The 23,514-nt window shown below is 30.6% G+C and overlaps 2 protein-coding genes and 1 pseudogene across 2 annotated transcripts; all 3 read right to left on the bottom strand.

Moving 5' to 3' along the window:
* Window positions 1-10: 10 nt before the first annotated feature.
* On the bottom strand, window positions 11-1,785 carry LOC110649377 (7-deoxyloganetin glucosyltransferase-like). The gene is made up of 2 exons (XM_058151230.1): window positions 1,152-1,785; window positions 11-1,051 (listed from the first exon to the last, which is right to left on the bottom strand). The coding sequence occupies exons 1-2, from the start codon at window positions 1,666-1,668 to the stop codon at window positions 126-128; spliced, it is 1,443 nt and encodes a 480-aa protein (XP_058007213.1). The 5' UTR covers window positions 1,669-1,785; the 3' UTR covers window positions 11-125.
* A 4,138-nt stretch (window positions 1,786-5,923) lies between these two features.
* On the bottom strand, window positions 5,924-7,492 carry LOC110649379 (7-deoxyloganetin glucosyltransferase). The gene is made up of 2 exons (XM_058152038.1): window positions 6,951-7,492; window positions 5,924-6,849 (listed from the first exon to the last, which is right to left on the bottom strand). Exons 1-2 carry the CDS (start codon window positions 7,465-7,467, stop codon window positions 5,924-5,926), a joined length of 1,443 nt encoding a protein of 480 aa, XP_058008021.1. The 5' UTR covers window positions 7,468-7,492.
* A 2,608-nt stretch (window positions 7,493-10,100) lies between these two features.
* LOC131182023 (7-deoxyloganetin glucosyltransferase-like) lies at window positions 10,101-23,030 on the bottom strand (annotated as a pseudogene).
* Window positions 23,031-23,514: the final 484 nt, after the last annotated feature.

The following is a 23,514-nucleotide window of genomic DNA, read 5'->3' on the forward strand; positions in this document are numbered from 1 at the left end:
GGGCTTAATTTGCTTATTTTGAATGACAGATTTTTAACAGTAAAAATACAGAACAAACATTCACTCGAAACAAACTAGGTCATCAAGCGAGAGTGATACTCTGCTCTACCATTACAAATTCCAACTTACTTTCTTTGAAGAAATTCGACCAGTTGGTCCAAATTTCTGTGAGAAGAGGCACCTGGTATTGTGGCCTCCTCTGCTTTGGTCCTCCAATCCATTGCCTGACTTTTCATTTCTTTACCCTTCTTTCCATCCATTAACTCTCTCACAAGCTTCTCCACTTCGTCTCTCTTTACATCGTTATCAATCTCCATCCCAACACCCCATTCATTGCAAGCAAACCAACAGTTGGTCTGTTGCTCTGCAAAAAATGGCCAACAAATAATTGGCACACCTCCACAAATACTGTCCAATGTCGAGTTCCACCCCATATGGCTTAAAAATCCTCCTATTGCAGGATGCTTCAAGATTTGCTCTTGTGGACACCAGCTCGCTAACATGCCTCTATCCTTCGTTTCAGAGACAAATTCGGGTGGCAGCATGGCAGCGTCGCCAACCACAAGATCCGGCCTTATTATCCACAAAAAGGGTTTCTTGCTGTTGGCTAGCCCCCAAGCAAATTCTACCATTTGTTGTGGGTTTATTACAGTGATGCTACCAAAATTTACGTACACAACTGAGTTTGGTTCTTTTGAATCAAGCCAGTCAATACACTCTGGCTGTTCTTTCCAAAGATTTGAACCAATGCTTTTCAAGTTGCTGTTTGGGATCTGATCAACAAGCAACTGAAGAGGACCAATAGTGTAAATAGGAGGAAACATGGTGGAGAGGACATTCAACACATCTCTCTCGAAGGCCTCGAATGTGTTCAAAATGACAGCAGAAGCTCTTGAAGTTCTCTCGATTTCCCTTGCAAGGAAATTGAGCATGATGTCATTTCTGTCGGTAGTTCTGATGAAGCTTGGAAGATCCCTTAAGCGAATATTTTTCATTCCTGGAATCCAATCTATGGTTTTCTCCAAGTACCCATTTGTTAGATAGCTCTCGTCTGCATTTCACAAAACAAATCAAGTTTAAGAAACACTGAGTAGACCTACAAAATGAATTCTTCTGCCAACTACATTTGAAGAAAGGTGAGAGTATTAAACCTTTAAGAGGGGTTAAGCCTCTTTCAATCAGATGACGATAATGTGCATAGGCCAAAACGCCACAAGAGCTGGGCGTCCAGAAGAGTACGTCAGGAATCCCAAATTCTTGAGCTGCATCAAGAGTAAAGCTCATGCAAGCATCAGAAATAATACAGGTAACCGGAGGAAAATTATTGGAAGACTCGAGTCTGGAAAGAAGATGACGAAATGGGACTAAGGAGTGCTTGGAGGTGGAGTCACAGAGAGAAGGGATGTCTTGCGTGGCATTGGCATCAGATGGTGGAAGGCCATCAGGGATAGCCTCAAAGTGGAAATCTGGCAATCCGTCAAGGGAATTGGGGCCTCTAGACTTAAGCAAGCGTCTGTGGTTATACTCTGTGTTGACAAAAGTGATTTGAAAGCCATTGGAGTGGAGCATTTTTGCTAGCTTGAGCATTGGATTTACATGACCTTGAGCTGGATATGGAACGCAAACAGCATGAGGTTTATCGTCTCTGCCAAATGCAAAGGATCCCATCTGTATCTATGTGAAGCGAATTTGATTAGGGAAAATGGAGCTAAATGCTGCTTCTTATAACACAAGCACAAGCAAAAGATGTGTTAGTTTGGACAGTTCAATCGATTAAAAAATAAAGATGCCAGCAAAGGATGAGTTCATCGCTAAGGTAACTCTCAATGTACTCTATTTTCAGTTCGCATCACACAATATATAAACCTATTGTAAATCCCTATGCAAGATCTCCTTGACTTTGGGATGGGATACATCTCTTACCCCTAAACTCTTGATCACTATTAAAAAAAATAATAAGAAATAAACATCTAACAGCAGTCACATATGAGCATATTGGACTGAATTAACTAAAGCTCGGACTACTGAGTAATCTGACTTCAAATTCTTTCTGTTGTTAAACTGAATACCTCAATTACAGTGTGCAATAATAAAATATCCTTCAACTTCAATTTATAAACAAAACATAACCAATTTCTAAGCTTTTCTTTTTTTTTTTTGAGGTATGACACTTATTATCATATTATAAAATTATATTTTCTCTCTCTAAACAAATAATTCCCATATCCCTTCTCGGTCAGATTTTTCGGGCTCAATTCATCTGGGAGATGGAGAGATATGGAAGCTGTTTGTTTAGAGAGAGAAAAAATAAGGGAGAGAGAAGGTTGAGAGAAATTCATTATAAAATATTACTTTTAATTATTTATTTTTTTAGAAATATTAAACAAGGAGAGATAAAATATATTTTTTTTAATTTGATAAGTGTCATGTATGTCAATAATAATCACCTAAATATTTATAACTAAAGGTTTTAAGTTACTTAAATTAAAAATAAGATAATTTTGTGTTGCAAATAGAAGTTTAAGTACTTTATTTTTAAAGCCTTGAGTTGAAGAATTGTCTATAAAATTTACTCATGTAGAACCTATGACTTTGAAGATGAAAATGCATCTTTTTGCACAAATGAAGTTATATGTAACGATTGTGTGTGGTAAAATGTTAAAAAATCAAGATTTAAATGTTACTCTCATAAATCTTAATTTTTAAAAAGGATATTTATTAATCTAGACTCTCAGAGTTAATATTTAATCCTAAGAAAAATAAAAAATTAATCTAATTTTTTTAAGTGTCCAAATAACATCAATGAAGAGTTAAAAATTATAAAAATAATCCCTTATTAACCTAGTACTAAACTCTCCATTAGCATTAGAGATATAAATAATTTATTTTGTTAGTTTAAACTTGAATTAATCATTTATTTATATTCTAATATAAAATTTAATCCTTTTATTATGATATAATTTAAGACATCGAAATAATTTATTTATTTATTTATTTTTGTAAAAATAATATGGTATCCGAAGTCCACTAGTTTGATTAATTTAGATTTGCACCGCGCAAACTTATAAAGGGGGGGACAAAGCGCTCCCTCTCAAGTATTAAAGTTGTGCTCCACACTCAAAGTTTGAATCAAAGACTATTGGTTAAGAGAGAAGGGATCCTTATCATCACATCTCACACCTTAGCGGTAATTTATTTCATAATAATAAATTTTAGAATTTATTTTTTATTAATATAAAATTTATTATTATGAATTTTATTTTAATTATTTTTATTATAAAATATCATTATTTAAAAACTAAAATTAAAAACAAAAATTTGAAATTATTTTTTCACGTTACACATTAAAATTTAACTAACTTTATTTTAATATTTTTTAGTAAAAAATAAATTATTTCTTTTGTAAGAATTAATCAATATTTATTTAATATATTGATCGAATTCTGATTTAACTTTCATTAAATCTTAATTTTTTAATTTCTTATAATAATTTTTTTTATAAATGTCTAATTGTTTAATTTAAAAAAAAAAGATAAAATTCATTAATTTAAAATAAAATACAAAAATAGGGTATAAATTAACATATTATATTTTTATATAAATAAATTAATTACTTATAATATTTAATAATAATATAAATAATTTAAAGATTTAATAATATTAACCGAGTATATAAATTAATGGAATAAGGTTTAATTTGCCCCCTATACTTACTGGATAGGTTGAATTTAATCTATTTTTAATTTTTTATCTAATTTAATCACTCAAATTAGCCCAATTAACAAAAATATCATTTTTAATATTAAAATATAATATAAAAATAATTTATTTAATATTTTAATTATACAAATTATACAATATAAAAATAATATTTTAATATCATTTTTAAAATATTTAATTATTTTTTTAAAATAATATTAAAAAATGACTTTTGTTATTATTAAAATATTATTTTTATATTGTATAATTAATTAATTAATTATATATCAAATCATTTATTTAAATAAATTATTTAATATTTAATTATTTTTTAATATTAAAATATTATTTTTTATATTGTATAATTAATTAAATAAAAATATTATTTTTATTATTCAATATTATTAATTGAAATAGTAATAATTTTTAATTTTAATTAATTATATAAAAATTTAAAAATATTTTTTATATATATTTTCAGTTTAATTAATAATATTAAATAATAAAAAGAATATTTTTATTAATTAATTATATAATATAAAAATAATATTTTTATATTTAAAAAAATAATTAAATAATTATATATTTTTATTAATTAAATTAATTTAAATATAAAATAAAATTTATAAATTAAATTAAAATAAAAATTAAAAATATACTAAATTAAATCTCCTAATAAATACAGAGGCAAATTCAACCTTATTCCATAAATTAATCAATAGGCCGGCTATGAACTCACCTGTCAACTCATGAAGGACGGAATTGATTATTATTTTAAAAACATTGGAAGAGTGCATGGAAGCTGAATATGAGTGGGCCCGCAATACCTTCACCAAGCTCCAAAAGTTAGGCTGCTATTTTGTTTATCTCAATCTTCTCCTTGAGTTGGACAAAAAAATAAAATAAAATAATTTTTCTGCAAAGCAGCCGGATGGTTTAAACAATTTTTTAAAATATATTAATTAAAAAATATTAAAAATTCTGCTTAGCAGCCGGCAGCCTAATTAAATTTAAATATGTAACTTTCAAATCGAAATGAATAGTAATTAATTTTATAATTTTTTAAAAAAATTAATTATAAATTATTTAGAGTAAAATTATTTAAAATTAAGAATTTTATAAAAATTTAATTAAAATATTTTTTATTAATTATCATATTTAGAATGATAAAATTCAAATTTGTTTAATTTTAAAAAATTAAAAATTAAATATAATTATATAAAAATTCATTTAATTTTTTTTTTATAAATAATTTATTCCAAATAAAACTAGATAACTGTCAATATCTTCTCCTATCAATTTACTTCATTCAACCACCATAATAATATAATTCTATAATTCTGACGAGTTTATGAATGCCTCTCATTATTTTGTTATTGTTGTAAATAAAAAAATTGATTTAAAATTAATTTGTGATAGAGTTAAAAAATAAAAATTTGAATTTTCTAAAATTAAAACTTAACCATTAAAGTTGAAGATATTATTATTATTATTTTTCAATTAAGCCTAATTTTAAATGAGATGTCAAATGCATCAATATGGTTTTAAAAGAATAAATTAACCATACCTAGACATCACTGCTTAGCAGAAGAAATATATTGTATTTTAGGCTCTATTTATTTTATAAAAACTAATTTATATATGAAAAATATATTTTATAAATATTATTTTTTATTATTTAATTACAATATTAAATTAATGATATATATTTATTTCATACATATATATATATATTCATATTTTAATAAGATTATCAAAATTTAAATAACTAAAAGTAACTTTCTTTTTTAAAAAATAGAAATTATTTTTTAAAAAATAATTTAATTTTTTCTCTAATTAAAAAATTATTTTTCATTAATTAATTTTTTTTAAATGTTTCAAATATTAAAAAATATAAAAAATATTTTTTTTAAAAAAATATTTTCTTATTAAACAAACAGAATCTTAGCAGATATCTTGCTTAATCAAATGCATTGATGCAAAATCAAGGGACTTCTCACCACATCACATCATGCAACGCAACTCAACTGAACTCTCAACCCCTGCACTATTGATTCATTTTTTTATTTATTTCTTAAAAAAAAAGCCCTCCGAGGGCTTAATTTGCTCATTTTGAATGACAGATTTTTAGCAATAAAAATACACATCAAATATTCAATACAAACACACACTGCAGGTAATCAAGCCAGCGTGATATTCTTTCTCAGCCATTAGGAATTCCGACTCATTTTCTTTGAAGAAATCTGACCAGTTGGTTCAAATTTCTGTGAGAAGAGCCACCTGGTCTTGTGGCCTCCTCTGCTTTGGTCTTCCAATCCATTGCCTGCCTTCTCATTTCTTTACCCTTTTTTCCATCCATTAACTCTCTCACAAGCTTCACCACTTCGTCTCTCTTTACATCGTTATCAATCTCCATCCCAACACCCCATTCATTGCAAGCAAACAAACAGTTGGTCTGTTGCTCTGCAAAAAATGGCCAACAAATCATTGGCACACCTCCACAAATACTGTCCAATGTCGAGTTCCACCCCATATGGCTTAAAAATCCTCCTATTGCAGGATGCTTCAAGATTTGCTCTTGTGGACACCAGCTAGCTAACATGCCTCTATCCTTCGTTTCAGACACAAATTTGGGTGGCAGCATGGCAGCTTCGCCAACCACAAGATCCGGCCTTATTATCCACAAAAAGGGTTTCTTGCTGTTGGCTAGCCCCCAAGCAAATTCTACCATTTGTTGTGGGTTTATTACAGTGATGCTACCAAAATTTATGTACACAACTGAGTTTGGTTCTTTTGAATCAAGCCAGTCAATACACTCTGGCTGTTCTTTCCAAAGATTTGAACCAATGCTTTTCAAGTTGCTGTTTGGGATCTGATCAACAAGCAACTGAAGAGGACCAATAGTGTAAATAGGAGGAAACATGGTGGAGAGGACATTCAACACATCTCTCTCGAAGGCCTCGAATGTGTTCAAAATGACAGCAGAAGCTCTTGAAGTTCTCTCTATTTCCCTTGCAAGGAAATTGAGCATGATGTCATTTCTGTCAGTAGTTCTGATGAAGCTTGGAAGATCCCTTAAGCGAATATTTTTTATTCCTGGAATCCAATCTATGGTTTTCTCCAAGTACCCATTTGTTAGATAGCTCTCATCTGCATTTCACAAAACAAATCAAGTTTAAGAAACACTGAGTAGACCTACAAAATGAATTCTTCTGCCAACTACATTTGAAGAAAGGGTGAGAGTATTAAACCTTTAAGAGGTGTTAAGCCTCTTTCAATCAGATGACGATAATGTGCATAGGCCAAAACGCCACAAGAGCTGAGCGTCCAGAAGAGTACGTCAGGAATCCCGAATTCTTGAGCTGCATCAAGAGTAAAGCTCATGCATGCATCAGAAATAATGCAGGTAACCGGGGGAACATTATTGGAAGACTCGAGTCTGGAAAGAAGATGACGAAATGGGACTAAGGAGTGCCTGGAGGTGGAATCACAGAGAGAAGGAATGTCTTGCGTGGCATTGGCATCAGATGGTGGAAGGCCATCAGGGATAGCCTCAAAGTGGAAATCTGGCAATCCGTCAAGGGAATTGGGGCCTCTAGACTTAAGCAAGCGTCTGTGGTTATATTCTGTGTTGACAAAAGTTATGTGAAAGCCATTGGAGTGAAGGATTTTGGCTAGCTTGAGCATTGGATTCACATGACTTTGAGCTGGATATGGGACGCACACAGCATGAGGTTTATCGTCTGTAGCAAAGACAAGGGAACCCATCTATGTGTGTACTATAAGAGCTGAATTTGATTAGGGAAAATGAAGATAAATGCCGCTTCTTATGATACTAGTAAAAGAGGTATTAGTTTGAACAGTTGAATTGATGCTGTACAAATCAAAATGATTTTTTTAGCATAAGAAATATGGAGAAATTTTTGTCTAAATCCATTTATTATAAATTTAAAATATAAATATTTTAATACACATATTTAATAAATAAATTATATATATATATTTTATACCTTAAATTTGTAATGGATTAAGTTTAAAATAAAATAGAGAAATGTATTGTAATTGCCTTGCTGATTAGCACAGAATCAAATGCATTTGTGCAAAATCAAGGTACTTTTTGACCACATCACGTGCAACCCAACTCAACTCTGAAACCCTGCACCAATCAATCCTTTCCCAAATGGGCTAACAGAAAAATAAATTATTTAGTGCAGATTTGCCGCCAAAAGATTCCAATCATCTCCTAATTAGTGCAATATTAAAAAATTTATTATAATATACAATAAATTGAAGGTAAAAAAATAAAAAAAAATAAAAAATTTAAAATAAATATAAAAGAAAATAATTTTAAACAATACCAACGACTTAATATGAATAATAGAAGATTCTGTATCTCTTAAAAAATGTGAGTATTCGATCATTACGAATAAATAAAATTTTCGTTGAGTGGGCATTACCTTACAATAGATTTTTCTGACATAAACAGGATTAAGTCTTAACTTTGTGGGTGCTCGTGATTGTGTAAGAGGGATTTACAATAGGTAGTTGCTCTGTTTTTGCTTCTCCTTTCTTACCAAAAGAAAAAGAAAAAAGCCTAAGATGAAGAGAAAACTGCAATACTTACCAAAATGTGAGAGAGAGAGAGAGAGTGAGAGAGAGAGAAATGCAATTGAAAGTAGGCACATTAGCTTCAGCAGCTGCCTTTTACTCTCAGTCGTTATATGCATTAATTAGACTTTATTAAGCGTGTGATTATTGCCTACACCAAACTTATACATCTATTTAATTAAAAGTTGATACATTTTTTTTTTAAAACAAAAATTTATACATTATTTAAATAATAGTAAATTTTACCATAAAATATGACGAGTCCCGTTAAAAATCAGGATTCTTTAATTCTTTTTTTTTATTTAGTGAGAAAGAATTTTCGTCTATCAGCTTACGATGGGTACCCAACCTAAAAATATTGGATTTGGGTAGCAAATTTATCCGTAGGCCGGGATTCGGGCCTAGCTTGACTGAGACTTGTATAAAAATGGGCGAGTATAGATTTCAATATGTATTCACCATCCGATTGCTTACATGGGACATGCATGGGAAATATTAGGCCCAAGTAATGGAGCCATTTATGCTTAGGACAGTACATTATATTATTAAGAGTAATTTACTATGCACTTCTTAGATTTTGATCAATATTATAATTTAATATCTATATTTTAAAAATTAAATTTAAAATTAAATAATTTAATTTTTTATTTATGTTTTTATTAAAATTATAGGTCATTTCGTTCAATATTATTATTAGTTTAAGTGAAAAGATAAATACACATTTTAAATACATCTTTTATTAATTAAGAAAAATTTAATATTTGATCCCTGAATTTTGATCGATTTTACAACTTAATACATGTATTTTAGAAATGAAATGATTTAGTCTCTGTATTTAATAATTGCTGAAATTATTAAAATTTATTTTTTTTATTAATTTTGTTTTTGTTAAAATTTTTTTGAATTCTTTTTATAAAATAGAAAGAATTAATTTATTTAATAACAATTAATTTTAATTGAAGAAAATATAAGTGAGAGACTAAATCGTTTAATTTCTAAAAATAGGGATCAAATCATAATATCAATCAAACCCTAGGGACCAAATAGTAAAATTTTCCTTAATTGAATATGGTAAAATTTTCCTTAATTGAATGAATGCTATATTTGTTTTTTTACTTAAACTAATGGAAATATTAGACTAAAAGACCTCTGATTTTAAAGAAATCATAAATAAGAGATTGAATCATTCAATTTTTAAAATATAGAAATCAAATTATAATATCAATCAAAACTTAAAGACCAAATGATAAATTTTCCTATTATTAGTGTCAAATTATACTTTTTTAAAAAAAATTAAAATTAAATATCTCACTTTCTTTACCAATTAATATTTTCAGCTTCTACAAATAAGTTTTTTGATTTAAATTTGATTTATTATAAATTTAAGATATAATATATATAATAAAATAATTTATATATAAAATATATGCTCTTTTCCTTTCCATAGTTTTTTCTTTTCATTTTATCTTTACTGATGTGCTATTGCAGTTTTTTTTTTTTTTTCTTACCCATTAGATTAGAGCCATTTTTCTATGTTCCTTTGAAATATGACTCAAAAGGGAGTCACAATCATGTTTTGCAACTTTAATAAGCTCTCCAGCAAATGATTGTCAAATAGGATCAGCTTTAATTTATCTTTTAGTCTTATTTAAGGTATCATGATTTAGTCTTAATTTTATGTTTTTAGTTTTAATATCAAATATACATTATTCATGAATATTTATAATTTTATTTCAGGAAGAATCAACTCACAATTTCGACATGATACAAGGATTAAATAGTAATTTTTTCTATTATTTTTCATTTTTGTTTCCAAGGAGAATATGTAACAGCTTATCCAAATTCTGGCAAGAAGAACCACCAGGACTAATGGATTCTCCTGCCTTTTTCTTCCATTCCATTGCTTTCTTTTTCATTTCTTTACCCTTCTCTCCCTCCAACAATTCCCTGATAAGCTTCTCCACCTGTTCTTTCTTCACAATTTTGTCTAGCTCCATCCCAATACCCCATTCAGTGCAAGCATACTTGCACACTGTTGTTTGGTCTGCAAAATACGGCCAACAGATCATCGGCACTCCACCACACAAGCTTTCCAGGGTTGAATTCCAGCCCATATGACTTAAAAATCCTCCTATTGAAGGATGCTTTAAGATTTTCTCTTGTGACGGACACCAGCTCATTAACATGCCTCTATTCTTCGTATCAGCTATGAACTCTGGTGACAGAAACTCCGAGTAATGCCCTCTGACATGATCAGACCTTATTACCCACAAGAATGGTTTCTTGCAGTTGGCTAGCCCCCAAGAAAATTCAACCAGTTGCTCTGGCTTCATTTCAGTGGTGCTGCCAAAGTTCACAAACAATACAGAGTTGGGTTCTTTTGAATCAAGCCATTCGATGCACCCTGTTTCTTCTTTCCATAGACTAGGATTAATGCGTTTGAGTTCATTGTCTTTAATCTGATCAAGAAACAATTGAAGAGGACCAATGGTGTACAAACGAGGATACATCTCACGAAGGGCATCTATGGCGTCTTCCTCCTGGGAGTGATACGTGTTCATAATGATTGCAGAAGCTTTGGAAGCTCTCTCTACTTCTCTTAGGATCCAACTGAAATACAGATCATTTGGGTCTGTAATTCTGAAGAAAGTTGGAAGATCCTTGAGACGGATATTTTTCATTCCTGGAATCCAATCTATGGTAGTTTCAAGTAGGGCCGAGCATAATTTGGTTCAAATTGAAAAATCGAATCTAATCGAGTTAATCAGGTTCAATCAGTTTGATTTTAAAATTTAATCGGTTCGGTTCGGTTTTACATTATAAAAATTTCAATTATTTCAATTCGGTTCGGTTTTGAAGAGAAAAAAATCGGTTAAACCGAACCGAACCGAATAATAATTTATATATTCAAATCGAATCAAATTGATTTTTGAATTGATTTATTTTTATAGGAAATTTATGAATTATATTTAATTATATATATATTAATTGTTTAATTTCATTTATTAATGGTTATTAGATTCAAACCAAAGTCAAAATTAGACTAAATAAATTAAAAATCAAGTCTAAATTAAAAAATAATCAAAAATCAAAACCAATCATTTTAAACCGAACCGAACCGAAATAGAATGATTCAGTTGATTCGATTTTAACCCATTTCGATTCGATTCAATTTCTAAAATTTAAAATTCAATTTTTATAATTTAATTCGATTCGATTCGGTTCGGTTCGGTTCGAACCGAACCGAACCATTTGTTAGGTAGCTTGCATCTGTAAATATCGCAAGTTAGAAAATTCCTTCCTGCAATAATATGGCCTTCTAGATAAAAAGGCAAAAATGTTTATTTGAATTTATAATTTTATTTAAATATTTTAATTTTTAAGCCATTATCAAAATTTTCAATTTTAAAAAAATTAATCAAAATTGAAATTCATCAATTATGTTTTCATTTTTAGCAATTATCAAAATTTTCAATTTAATAAAATTTTAACCAAAATTAAAATTTACTAATTTTGAGAAGAATTTAATTTTATACATGAGAATTAATGGAAGAAGATTAAGAATGTCCTATTAAATTGGATTAATGTGACCTTGAGCAGGAAATGGGACACATACTGCATGAGGTTTATCAGCCAAACCTACTGGATTGGAATCCATATCTGATATCTATCTAGTAATCTTAATTGATGGATATGTTGAAGTGAGACTCCTGCCCTTTTATAGGCAACCAAAATTACTTCTTTAATTATCATGAGCAAGAGCATGAGCCATTTCATTAGCCATAGGTGTTAATTTCTTTGACCCAAAGAGTATTGAAGACTGTCGATAACTGATGTATAACTCCAACAATAGAAACTGATGTAGAACTCCAACAATATAAAAAGGTAATAGAATCCCGTTGTGACTTATCTTTTATATCTCACACCACAGCATATGACAGACCTTAAACCTACTGTGATCACCTTGCTGGCAATTATATAAATTAATTAGGGTTTTAAATATATATTATTAAAGAAATGAAAGGTACCCAAAATAAAATAAATTAGGTTTCAAATCAAAATCACTCTCAGCAATTATATAAAGTCATATTGATAAAAAAAAAAAAAGTCAAATCTTATCATGTGTTAGTAATTTTATTTAATTTTTTTAATCTTGATATAATCAATTAACTTTTTAAAAATTAATATTTTATTTAATTTTTATCAATTATTTTCTAAAATTTTTAAAAAATTAAATAAATTTTATGCATTTTAAAATTTTAATTAGCTGATTCATCCAAAATTAAAAAAGATTGAATACGTACAATTATCAAACGCCATAAGATAAGCATTATATAAATTAATAATTCAATTACACTCATATGTGCTTAACAAGTAAGGATATTGCGCATGATTGTTTAACAGTTAACAATAACTATTAAAACCCTAACTATAGGTCAATTACTAAATTTAATTTATTTATAATTTTTATTATTATATTTATATTTGATTACATTTCACATCAATCGAATGTGAAGTCGCCAGCGTATATGGATTTTATTGTTTGTCGTCTGCTTATTTGGCATCTTTCTTGAGTACTAAATTGAAGAGTAATGTTCAAATTTTATTTTATTTTACATCTATTTAAATTATTAAAAATCTTAATTTTAATGCCTAATTTCATTCATCAATCTTTAAATCTTTAAATTTGAGAATGATAATTTTATTAAATTTAATATTTAAAATTAATTTTATTATTAATTATGAAAATAGATTAAATATTAACACACAAAAAAACTTAATTCTTTTAACATAAAAATTTGTATCTATTTATTTTATCTCCATAAAGTTTTTTTTTTTTTTTTTTTTTTGGAAAAGGAAATATATTGCATAAACGTCAGTGAGGGAAATCATTCAAAAGCAGAGGCTTTAACGGCCAAGGGGGAGAAATAAACCAGTAATTTGCATGCAAAAGACCTAAATTTTTCTTTGCCAGCCAATCAGCTACTTGATTGGCTGATCTTCTCACAAGACTAATGGAATACAAGCTATTAGGCTATTTTTGTTCGTGCTGCATAATCAACCATGTGGGCCAGGAATACTGGGACTAGGAGTGGCTGTCCTAGCTAGTAGTTTTCTTCGCATGACAATTTCACTGTCTCTGAAATTGCCATCAATATTTTGCTTGGAATCTGCGGCAGCTTGCAGATTTTCATCATATTCCCTCAGCTTTTCTATCATATCACTAGAATTTTCTTTTACTGCAAGCTGACAAGCGGTTTTCTCTTTCCTTCCCTTTTGTGAAACCAAGCTTTCAAGCGGTTCAACTCCAAGAGAACAAGAGGCTGATCCGCCAATAATCAAGATTAACAGTAGCAGCTTCATCATCAAACTGGACAACATGCAATAGTTCAGATTAATATTTTATATATTTATATGAAAAGATATATATGAAATTTGGTGTTAGGACAAGAAGAATTACCTCCCCATTAAAGCAATTTTGGATGGATAATTGCTGAATGCTTTGCCTCACCAGTGAAGCTCTTGAGTACTTTATATAGACATGAAAAGGAAGAAAGGGTACTCTTTAATTGATTAAAAGATTTGTATATTCTTGCCCAAAGACTTTGTGGCTTCAAAAGACCTTAATTGGTCTAAGTCAAGCCCACCCACTATCCATTCGTGATTCATGCACGCCAACTTTATTTTGGAAATATTTCATGTCACCATATGGAGAGATATGTCTTGACACTTAAAAAATTAATATAAAATAAAAAAAATATTATTTAATGTCTTTATTTTAATTAAAGTAACTATTTAATCATTTTATTTTAAAAAATACATTAATAAGAACTTATAATTTTTTTTTCATTTACTATGTAATCGCTCCGTACAGTTTAAATCCAATTTTTTGTTAGTTAATATATTTAAAAGAGAGAGAAATTATATTTATAGAGATTAAATAATTCAAGATTTAGAAAATAGATGGACTATATGTTTGTGTTTTTCAAATTGAAGAGGCTAAATGAAATTCAAATCAACTAATCTAAAATTGATTAGGGATTCATTTTGTTAATGGAAATTCATTTAAGGATCCCAAGATTATTTTGGACCATTCATATTTTACTGACGCTTAAAATAATCAAATATATTAAAGAGTAAATGAAATAAAAATATAATGACTAATTAATTTATTTTTAAAATAGAGGACTAAATATTTAATTTTGCTAAATTTTTTCTAAAAAATAAAATAAAATATTTATATGATAAAAATTTGGTGTTAACTTTTAATTAAGATATGAAGAATTAATTACCTCCCCATTAGAGCAATTTTGGATGGATTTTGCTGAATGCTTTTGCCTCGGTATTCGCTGATCATGAGGATGAGTATTTTTAGTTATTAACAATACTTGATTAAAAGACTTGTTCGATCATGCATTGATTCTTGCCTAAATACCTTATGTTCTCATCAAAAAAAATTTTCATACTTAAATTTGATTCATATAAATTTAAAATATAAAATACATGATGAAATTTATTTATTAAATATATAAATTTCACGTGTTTATATTTTAGTGTTTATATTTTAAGTGCATGAGTAATTTTCTATCATCGAATACTTGAGTCAAGCCCACTAACTCCCACTGGCTGCGTACATTATTTCACATACAAACTTCTCCATGTAGACTTTTCCAGAATCTTAACAAAGTCGTATAAAATTTTCTAATAAAATAATTTTGATTTTAAAAAATTAATATTATAATATAAAAATATATCATAAAATTAGAAAAAAAATACATTACACACACGTGTATATATAGAAAAATATTTAGACTAGAGTGAGGAGTCATAAATAACTCAAATAATAATAAGAAAAATTTAGGAAAAATTTTAGAAATGAAATACAATCAAGTTAAATGAGCCGGTACCCTAGCGATGGGTAACTTAGTGGGAAGTTGCGATCTTCATAGCAAGGAGCCCTAAACTTAGGAGAAAATTCATGAAATAATTTTTGGAACTCCAAAGAAGAGTCATTGAGATTTCGATGGTATTAGAATGCCAAGAAAATACTTAGAAAATTTTATCAATCGGTACAGACGATTTTGACTCAATAAGCCAAACAAAGGGCATTTTGGTCATTTCGCCTTCAGAGACGATTTTTGACCAACTTGTCTAATTAAGTAAATAAATTATATGACATAAAATATGAATAAATATTGTTAAAAATTTAATTAAAAAGAGTAGAAATGAAAGAAAAAAAAATGAAAGAAAAGCTTAATAATTACATCATGCCTGAGTAAGCATGATGCAATTAAAAGCCCTTCACCAATCACCATTAGAGAACTACTTAATAAACTAATAAAAAGGAGATAATTGAGACAAAAATTGAAAAACAAATCTGCATCTTCCTCTCCTAAACCAACCGGCAGCCACCTCTCCCATTTCCACCATTGTTATCCTTCATTACACCTTGCTAACTTTGGATTTTTCACCATAAAACCCCTATATGCCTTCATAAAACTTGGTCCTCACACCTAGAGCAAGACTTGGACAGCAAAAAGAAAGAGAAAAAGTGGAGTTTTCAAGCCTTGGGAATTGGCTAAGTCAAGATTAGTGCTACTTCTTCCATAAATCCATGAGTTTACCTTGTGTAGATTATGAATTGAGTGTTAGTTTTGGAAGAAAGAAAATAAATTATGTAAGTATGAAAAACCTTCAATTTTGGAAACCTAGGGTACTTTAGATTTTCAATGATTCAAGTGAATTATAGTTGTGAATTGATGAAATTGAATATGAAATTGATGATTAGAACATTTGATAGCATGATGTTTGAGTAAATTGAAATTTTGGAGTTAGGGTTTGGAGCAAACTTAGGGTTTTGCTCATGTGTTGGTGAATGAAAGTCCTAATGGTCAATTAGTGACTATTTGGTTGTGTTTGATGAGAAATTGAAGTGAATTGTGGCTTTGGATTTGAGGTTGGGTATGCTACCTCATAGGACCTGTAGGGCTAGATGTGAGTCTAGCAAGTTTGGATAGCTGTAACTTGAGAGGTGTAGGTTCAATTGGTGCAGGGCCAATTGGACATGAAACTAGACACATAATGACACAACTTTGATGAAGAATCCATGCCCAGAAAACCACAATAGAATAGCCTAAAAATTGACTTAATCTGGGTAACATACATACTGCTTTGGAAATTGACCAAATGAACAGTATTTGTTCATTTGGCCATAACTTAGTGTAGAAATATTCAAATAACTTGAATTTTATATCAATAGAAAGCTTAGACAATTTAGAACAACTTTCATGAAGAACATAAACTCAAATTCTGAACCTAACCAATTCAAATTGCTAGTTTTAGTTAGGACACCAAATCTGGTAGAACCAAATTGCCCAGAAATTTTGGGTACAGGTCAATCCGGCCAGTTATGGTTAAATTGCCATAACTTGAGCTACAAAACTCCAAATGGAGTGATTCAAAAGGAGAATTAAAGAAGACACATAAAGGAACAACTTTCATGAACAAAGTTTTCTCAAAATTCTACTGTAACAATGACCAATAGAATAGTAAACTTAAGGCATGAAATCTGAAAATTTTGAATAATATAAAATAAGCTTTGAAATGGTATTGGCAATCAATACCAACAAATCTAGAACCCAAAATGTGGTATAATTATGTATCTATAATTTGTATACATATTATGTATGAAAAATTTAACAAATTGAGTGAATAGTAATGTGTGAATAGTAACCCCAAAAATATAAGGAATAATAAAAGAAATTAAATAAGCCATTATGATTGATAATATATAATATGATTAGTGAATTGTGATTTTTGAATTTGAGTGACCCTAAAACATAGAAGAATGTTTTAAGTACAATGGTGCATGAGAACCATTGATGAGAATTGTGATCATATAAATGATCAAATAAATGTATAAATTATGAAATTTGTCATGAAATAATGAAGTCATAAAATACAATATATTAACATTTAATGGTACTATGTACCCATGTATTGCCTAGGCACGTCAGGTTGGATAGATTGGCATGCCAATAGGGTATAGTTTTAGCAGTACTACGAAAGGCTTTATGTCTGTATTCATGGCTTTATACCCACACTCATGGCTTTATGCCCGCACTCATGGCTTTATGCCCGCACTCATGGCTTTTATGCTCGATTATGTGTTATCATGACTTTTTAGCCATACTGACTGCATACGTGGTTGACGTTCCGTGTCCCATGGTACGACGGCCAGAGACACCGCAGTGTCCAGCGCCAACGACTCGTTATCCAGTTTAGTCAGTCTGTCATAGGTTACTTGAGCAGTGAAATTTATTGAAATGAGTTAAGAATAATAGCAACTGAAAATATTAGCAATTAAATAAAAGAGTAAAAATATTTTAAAAAAATTTAATTAGTTATTTAGCAGAAAGAATTGAAATAAATTGAAACGATATTAAAATTTAATTATTATGAAATAATCTGCATTAACCTAGAAAGTATTGAATGAAATGATAAAAAGATTTGTAAAAGAGATATAAGTATATTGCTACTGTGAATTTAGGAATAAATTGCTTCTTAAGAGGAATAAATTAGAACGAAAGATAGTTGATATTAGAAGTATTATATTAAATTAGATTAAATTCCATAGTATCCAAAGTATAATCCATTTCTTTCTTTATTTGTATATTATTTTCTTTGTTATATTATCGCACCACTAAGCAGCAATGCTTAGCGCGATGGATTGTTTCCTTCGCGCGGGTACTGAAGATAAAGCCCAGTGGATATTAGACTGGGATTTTGGAGTTCTAATCTGCAAAGTGTCCAAAGTTATCACCTCATCAGCAATGCATGTAGATAGGGCCCATATAGGTCATAATTTGTATGTTGTATAAAATGCTTAGTTATAGTATTGTAATGTAAATTATGAAAATGTAATTAATAGGTATGTGATGTAAATTAATAAATTGGTTAATTCATATGTGATTAAATTGTATATCATGTAAATTAATGAAGATTGAAAATTTTTATATATGAGTTGAGTATGAATGGGAAGGTATGGAAATGGATATGAATGAAATTGTAGAGATTTGAATACGGAATTGAAATATATAGATGATGCATGAAATGATGAGATTTTTATTTTATAATATTATTGAAATTTTCAAACAGGTGAATAGTGAAACACGTCAAACGTTAATAAAATAGGGGAAACTCTGTTAGTTTCTCTGTCGAAAAATAATTGATATTAAAAGATAATAACTTGAAAATAATTAAAGGAATAAAGTAAGATAAGATAGGGTGCTCCGGCACTGAATGTAGCACGCCTTGCTCGGCTAAATAGTAGTCGGGTGAGGGGTGTCACATCGTGTTTCGATTCTAGGAAATTATGTTAAAAAGAGAGATCGTGTCAAAGTGACCCAATTAATTGAAAATTTGATGGGCGTTAGTACATATCCAATCTTTTGAGGTGAAAATGACGATAATGGTGTACCTAATGTTAAGTATGAAAGAATGATCAGAGAGGTAACAGGAGTTAAATCGAGCTAGTTACTAGGGCTTACAACCCTTTTGAACTATAAGCTGGAGGAAGTGCTATTTGCTAATGAGTTACAGCGAATGAAATTGTTGCTAATGGGAAAAGTTGAGGCTGAAGTTTGGAAAGCTATGGGCAGTATATGTGATTATATTAAGGAGAATGAACACGTGAAGTATCTTGTTCAGAATTAAGGCATGACACATATTTCCCACAGCCGTGTTAGTTCAGATGGAACTTATAAATTCTGGGGCTCCTATCCATTCAGGATGAGCAATTTCCTACTAAGGCTGGTAAGGAATGATAATGTTTTGATAGGTAAGTTGGGAAAAGGGATACAAAAAGAATTTTCTATGGTTAATTACAAGTGTTACGTAATGTGAAGAATGTGCTAGTAGGAGTCAATCGTAAAGTTAAAATTCTCGAAGTAATGGAACTAGTAATCAAGATAAGACCAAGAAATTTAAAAAAAAAAAAGTTGATGATGGGATGGACATCCTTGAAGGAAAAGGTGTAAGGGTGAGATAGGACTAAGATTAAGGAATAAGTACAGCATGTTGAAAAGATATCAACGATAGCAGAAATAGGAAAATAAAGTGGATAAGATCCAAACGACAGGAAGAAAGCTCGGTAGAGCTAGTTATAATGATGAGGATAAGAAGGAATAGGTATGCTAGGAACACACTAAGAGATGTTTGAAACAAGTTATTATGAGATGATAGATTAAAGGAGTAGTAGAGCCTCGATCTGAGTCCCAATGTGTCAGAAGTAGGCCACATACTAAGAAGCTTTAGGAAGAAGTTTAGATATTTCCATTCTAGAGAAGGAGTGGGAACGATAAAGTTGCATTAACTGGGTTGTCAGGGAATACAAATACATTTGTCCTATAAGAGAAGAGACCCAGTTCACTTTCCAATATTGATAAGTGGTGTAGGATACACTTGACACTTGGATGGAGCTCCACATAACTAGTTACATAAGATGGACAAGAGCTGGTCTAAGGACCTTAGTAATGACACAAAAGAGATTGAAAATTCGAAGTATAATGGGAGTGAGAAGATTTATAGGTATTGACCATTGAGGTCATAGGACAAGTAAAGGTTTCGAACGAGATGTATATGATAGGTGCTACAGGAAAGCATTTCATAGGATACTATAGGGTAAGAAACATAAGTCATGTTTTTGGAAAACAGAGATTATTGAAACAAAGAAATGAGGGCTAAAGTCACCAAGAGACACGTTAGGGCGTAATAAAAGTGAGGTAAGCACCAAAGTTGATTAAAGTTATCATATATCAAGTCGAGAGTAGTGGAGTTATAATGAGTACTAGAGATGACAAAAAAAAAAGAGGGGTAAACGAGTAGTCAAAAGTGATGGTTTAGACTCAGAAGGAGGATGGTAGCTGGCATACTACGACAGGGGTAGATAGACATAAAAATTTTTAACTATCCATGCAGATCCAAGGCCAAAAGATGTAAAATTTACAATGGGTGATCGTGTTCTTGAAGGTTTCTCCTATGAAAAGGGTTATGAGATTTGGAAAGAAAAGGCAAATTAGCACTCCATTATATAGGACCTTTTAAGATCATGGACAGAGTGGGAGCAGTTGCCTATCAGTTAGAGTTGCTACCAAACCTTTCTCATGTCCACCCAGTATTTCACATTTTCATACTTAGAAAGTATGTTCCTGATCCTTCTCATTTGCTGCGACCAGACACGGTGGAGTTAAATGAGAATTTGATCTTTGAGGAGCAACTAGTAGCCATAGTAGACTATCAGATGAGACAACTTTGGTCAAGGAAAATCCTTATGGTTAGTCCTGTGGAGGAGTTAATCTATGGAGGAATGCACTTGGAAGTTAGAGTGGGATATGCGTAGCAAGTACTTATAAGTTTAATATGCAACTATGTGTCATTGTTCTGCCTTGTATAAAATTAGAGGACAAATTTTCTATAAGAGGGGAAGAATATAACATTCATAATTTTCAAATAATTATTATATATATATATATATATATATATATATATATATATATATATATATATATATATATATATTATTCTAACCCTGGTATTGTGGACTTCGCGTATGTACTTTCATTTCGTGGAAATTCGATTGTCTCCCGGATCTGCAATTTCGAGCCGAGCAGATAAGCTGCTGGAACTATTTGAGAACCAGGTCAAGATTATAGGCTACCTCACCGTTTTCAGATATTCTAGACGCGTTCCAGTTGTCAGATTTGGCATAGGTAAACTCGAACTCTACATTACTCAATTTTTACCTTGCACTGGGTTAGAATAAAATTTATAAAATATTCGTGGATGATAAGAAAATTACGATTCCTATTGCAATAGCCTTATAATATTGTTAAGGACCGTGGGGTAGGTTTATAAAATTTTTAAAGTTAGTTTGGATAGTTTTTGAAAAATATTAGTTTTGAAATCTTATAATTAAGTTGTCTGATTTTGTGATTATTACTTGGTTTGGAGGGCCTAGGAGGAGCCATATAATGATGATGAGATATGGGTTGAGTTTAGAAGTGTTATTTGAACCATTTTGCAGGTTGGGTAAGTCATAGGTATAGGGGAGACTCTGCCAGATTTCAGCACAACTTAGGGTGTCTTTAGTCCTTTCTAAACTTGTATTGAGTCAAATATATTAAATAATTGCAATGAAATTGTCAGGTGAGCAGGGACAACCTTCCTCCTCCTCCCAGTCGCCGCAGTGACCTCGGTTCAAGTTTGTGAGTAAAATATTAATTTTAATTGTAATTTCGATATTATTATATGTTCAAGCATGTTCATACATCACTTATAAATATGTATCTATGTAGTTAAATACTAGGCAAGTTTTATATTACATTCATAATTGTTGAAGTGCCATGGATGTTGTTTGTGATAATTTGGAGCAGTGTGTGTGCATGGCGTGTGTGTAATATGGTATTGGATATGGACAGGACGGGTAGACACGACTTGAGAAACACTGGCTAGGACCAGTCCTTCGGGGTAGACACGGCTTGAGAGATACTCGCTAAGACCCCACATTTGGTTTATTAAGCGAAAGTCCGGCTTAAAAGACACTCATTGGCAGAGGTTGGATTAAGAGGACTGTATAGGGGATCAGCTCCCATATATATATTGCTTGACAGTGTTGGGTGTGTGAGTGCTCCAAATTGCCTTTTTACTGTTATGATATGAAAATTATGACGATGTTGTATTTCACTTCACATGGTGCATTAGCTTTAGATAGTTATAGAGATTATGATTAAAATTGGTATTTTACTCTCTGAGTTGAACACTCACTCCTGTCCATCTATTTTTCCAGGCTACAGGAGGATTATTTGTTGTGGCTAACCTGCTCTTCTTATTCGTAGGTCCATTAATAGTATTTAACGTATTTAGTATAATTGAGTTAAATTTTAGACTCCGCATGTGTTAGAAGCACTTATTTTTATTTTGGGCTTATATTATAAAAATTATGTTGGACTTGTAAAATTATTAACTGTATACATGATGGGATTGGATGAGGGAGCTGAGCTCCTATTTGAGTTATGACATTTTGATTATGTAGAGGGAGAGCTGAGCTCTCCAATTTATTATTTATTGTGTTTACAGGTCGAGTGAGTCAAAAACTCTCCGTTGAATGGTCTATTTTATGGTCGGACTCTGTCCGGTTGAATTCTTGAAATTGGGCCCAAATGGACCTTAGAGTTGGGTTGAAGAATAGTTTGGCTTATTACGGGCCTCAGGGGCTTTAGGCTGGCCCAGGTCCTAGTGTCGGTTCGGCCCATAAGTTGGGTCGTGACAGTCATGCCACCATCAGATACAATACAGGAAACTGGTGGGACCTTGGAAGGTTCACTCGTGTGATTCAGTTTATAAAGGAGGTCACGAAATGGGATTAAACAGTTCTTTGACAGGGAATCACAGACCTTGGAGACGTCTTGATTAGCCTCATCATCACTAGGATGGAAGCCGTTGAAGATGGTTCTGAAGCAGAAATCTGGGAGGTCTTTGAGGGAGTTGGGATTGGATTTGAGCAGGCGTTTGTGGATATACTCAGTGTTGACAAAAGTTATGTGAAAACCTTTGGAATGGAGAAGTTTTGCTAGATATAGCATTGGATTAATGTGACCTTGAGCAGGAAATGGGACACATACTGCATGAGGTTTATCAGCCAAACCTACTGGATTGGAATCCATATCTGATATCTATCTAGTGATCTTAATTGATGGATATGTTGAAGTGAGACTCCTGCCCTTTTATAGGCAACCAAAATTACTTCTTTAATTATCTTGAGCAAGAGCATGAGCCATTTCATTAGCCGTAGGTGTTAATTTCTTTGACCCAAAGAGTATTGAAGACTGTCGATAACTGATGTATAACTAACTGATTTATACTCCAACAATAGAAACTGATGTAGAACTCCAACAATAGAAAAAGGTAATAGAATCCCGTTGTGACCTATCTTTTATATCTCACACCACAGCATATGACAGACCTTAGACCTACTGTGATCACCTTGCTGGCAATTATATAAATTAATTAGTGTTTTAAATATTTATTATTAAAGAAATGAAAGGTACCCAAAATAAAATAAATTAGGTTTCAAATCAAAATCACTCTCACCAATTTTATAAAGTCGTATTGATAAAAAAAAAAGTCAAATCTTATCATGTGTTAATA

This window comes from Hevea brasiliensis, chromosome 8, assembly GCF_030052815.1.
Source record: "Hevea brasiliensis isolate MT/VB/25A 57/8 chromosome 8, ASM3005281v1, whole genome shotgun sequence".
Lineage (NCBI taxonomy): Eukaryota > Viridiplantae > Streptophyta > Magnoliopsida > Malpighiales > Euphorbiaceae > Hevea > Hevea brasiliensis.

Bases quoted from the DNA above. Each gene is read 5' to 3' on its own strand.
- LOC110649379 (XM_058152038.1), bottom strand. From the start codon at position 7,467: ATGGGTTCCCTTGTCTTTGCTACAGACGATAAACCTCATGCTGTGTGC. The intron at 6,850-6,950 runs GTTTAATACTCT...TGTGAAATGCAG, and splicing joins AGGCTTAACACCTCTTAAAG to ATGAGAGCTATCTAACAAAT.
- LOC110649377 (XM_058151230.1), bottom strand. From the start codon at position 1,668: ATGGGATCCTTTGCATTTGGCAGAGACGATAAACCTCATGCTGTTTGC. The intron at 1,052-1,151 runs GTTTAATACTCT...TGTGAAATGCAG, and splicing joins AGGCTTAACCCCTCTTAAAG to ACGAGAGCTATCTAACAAAT.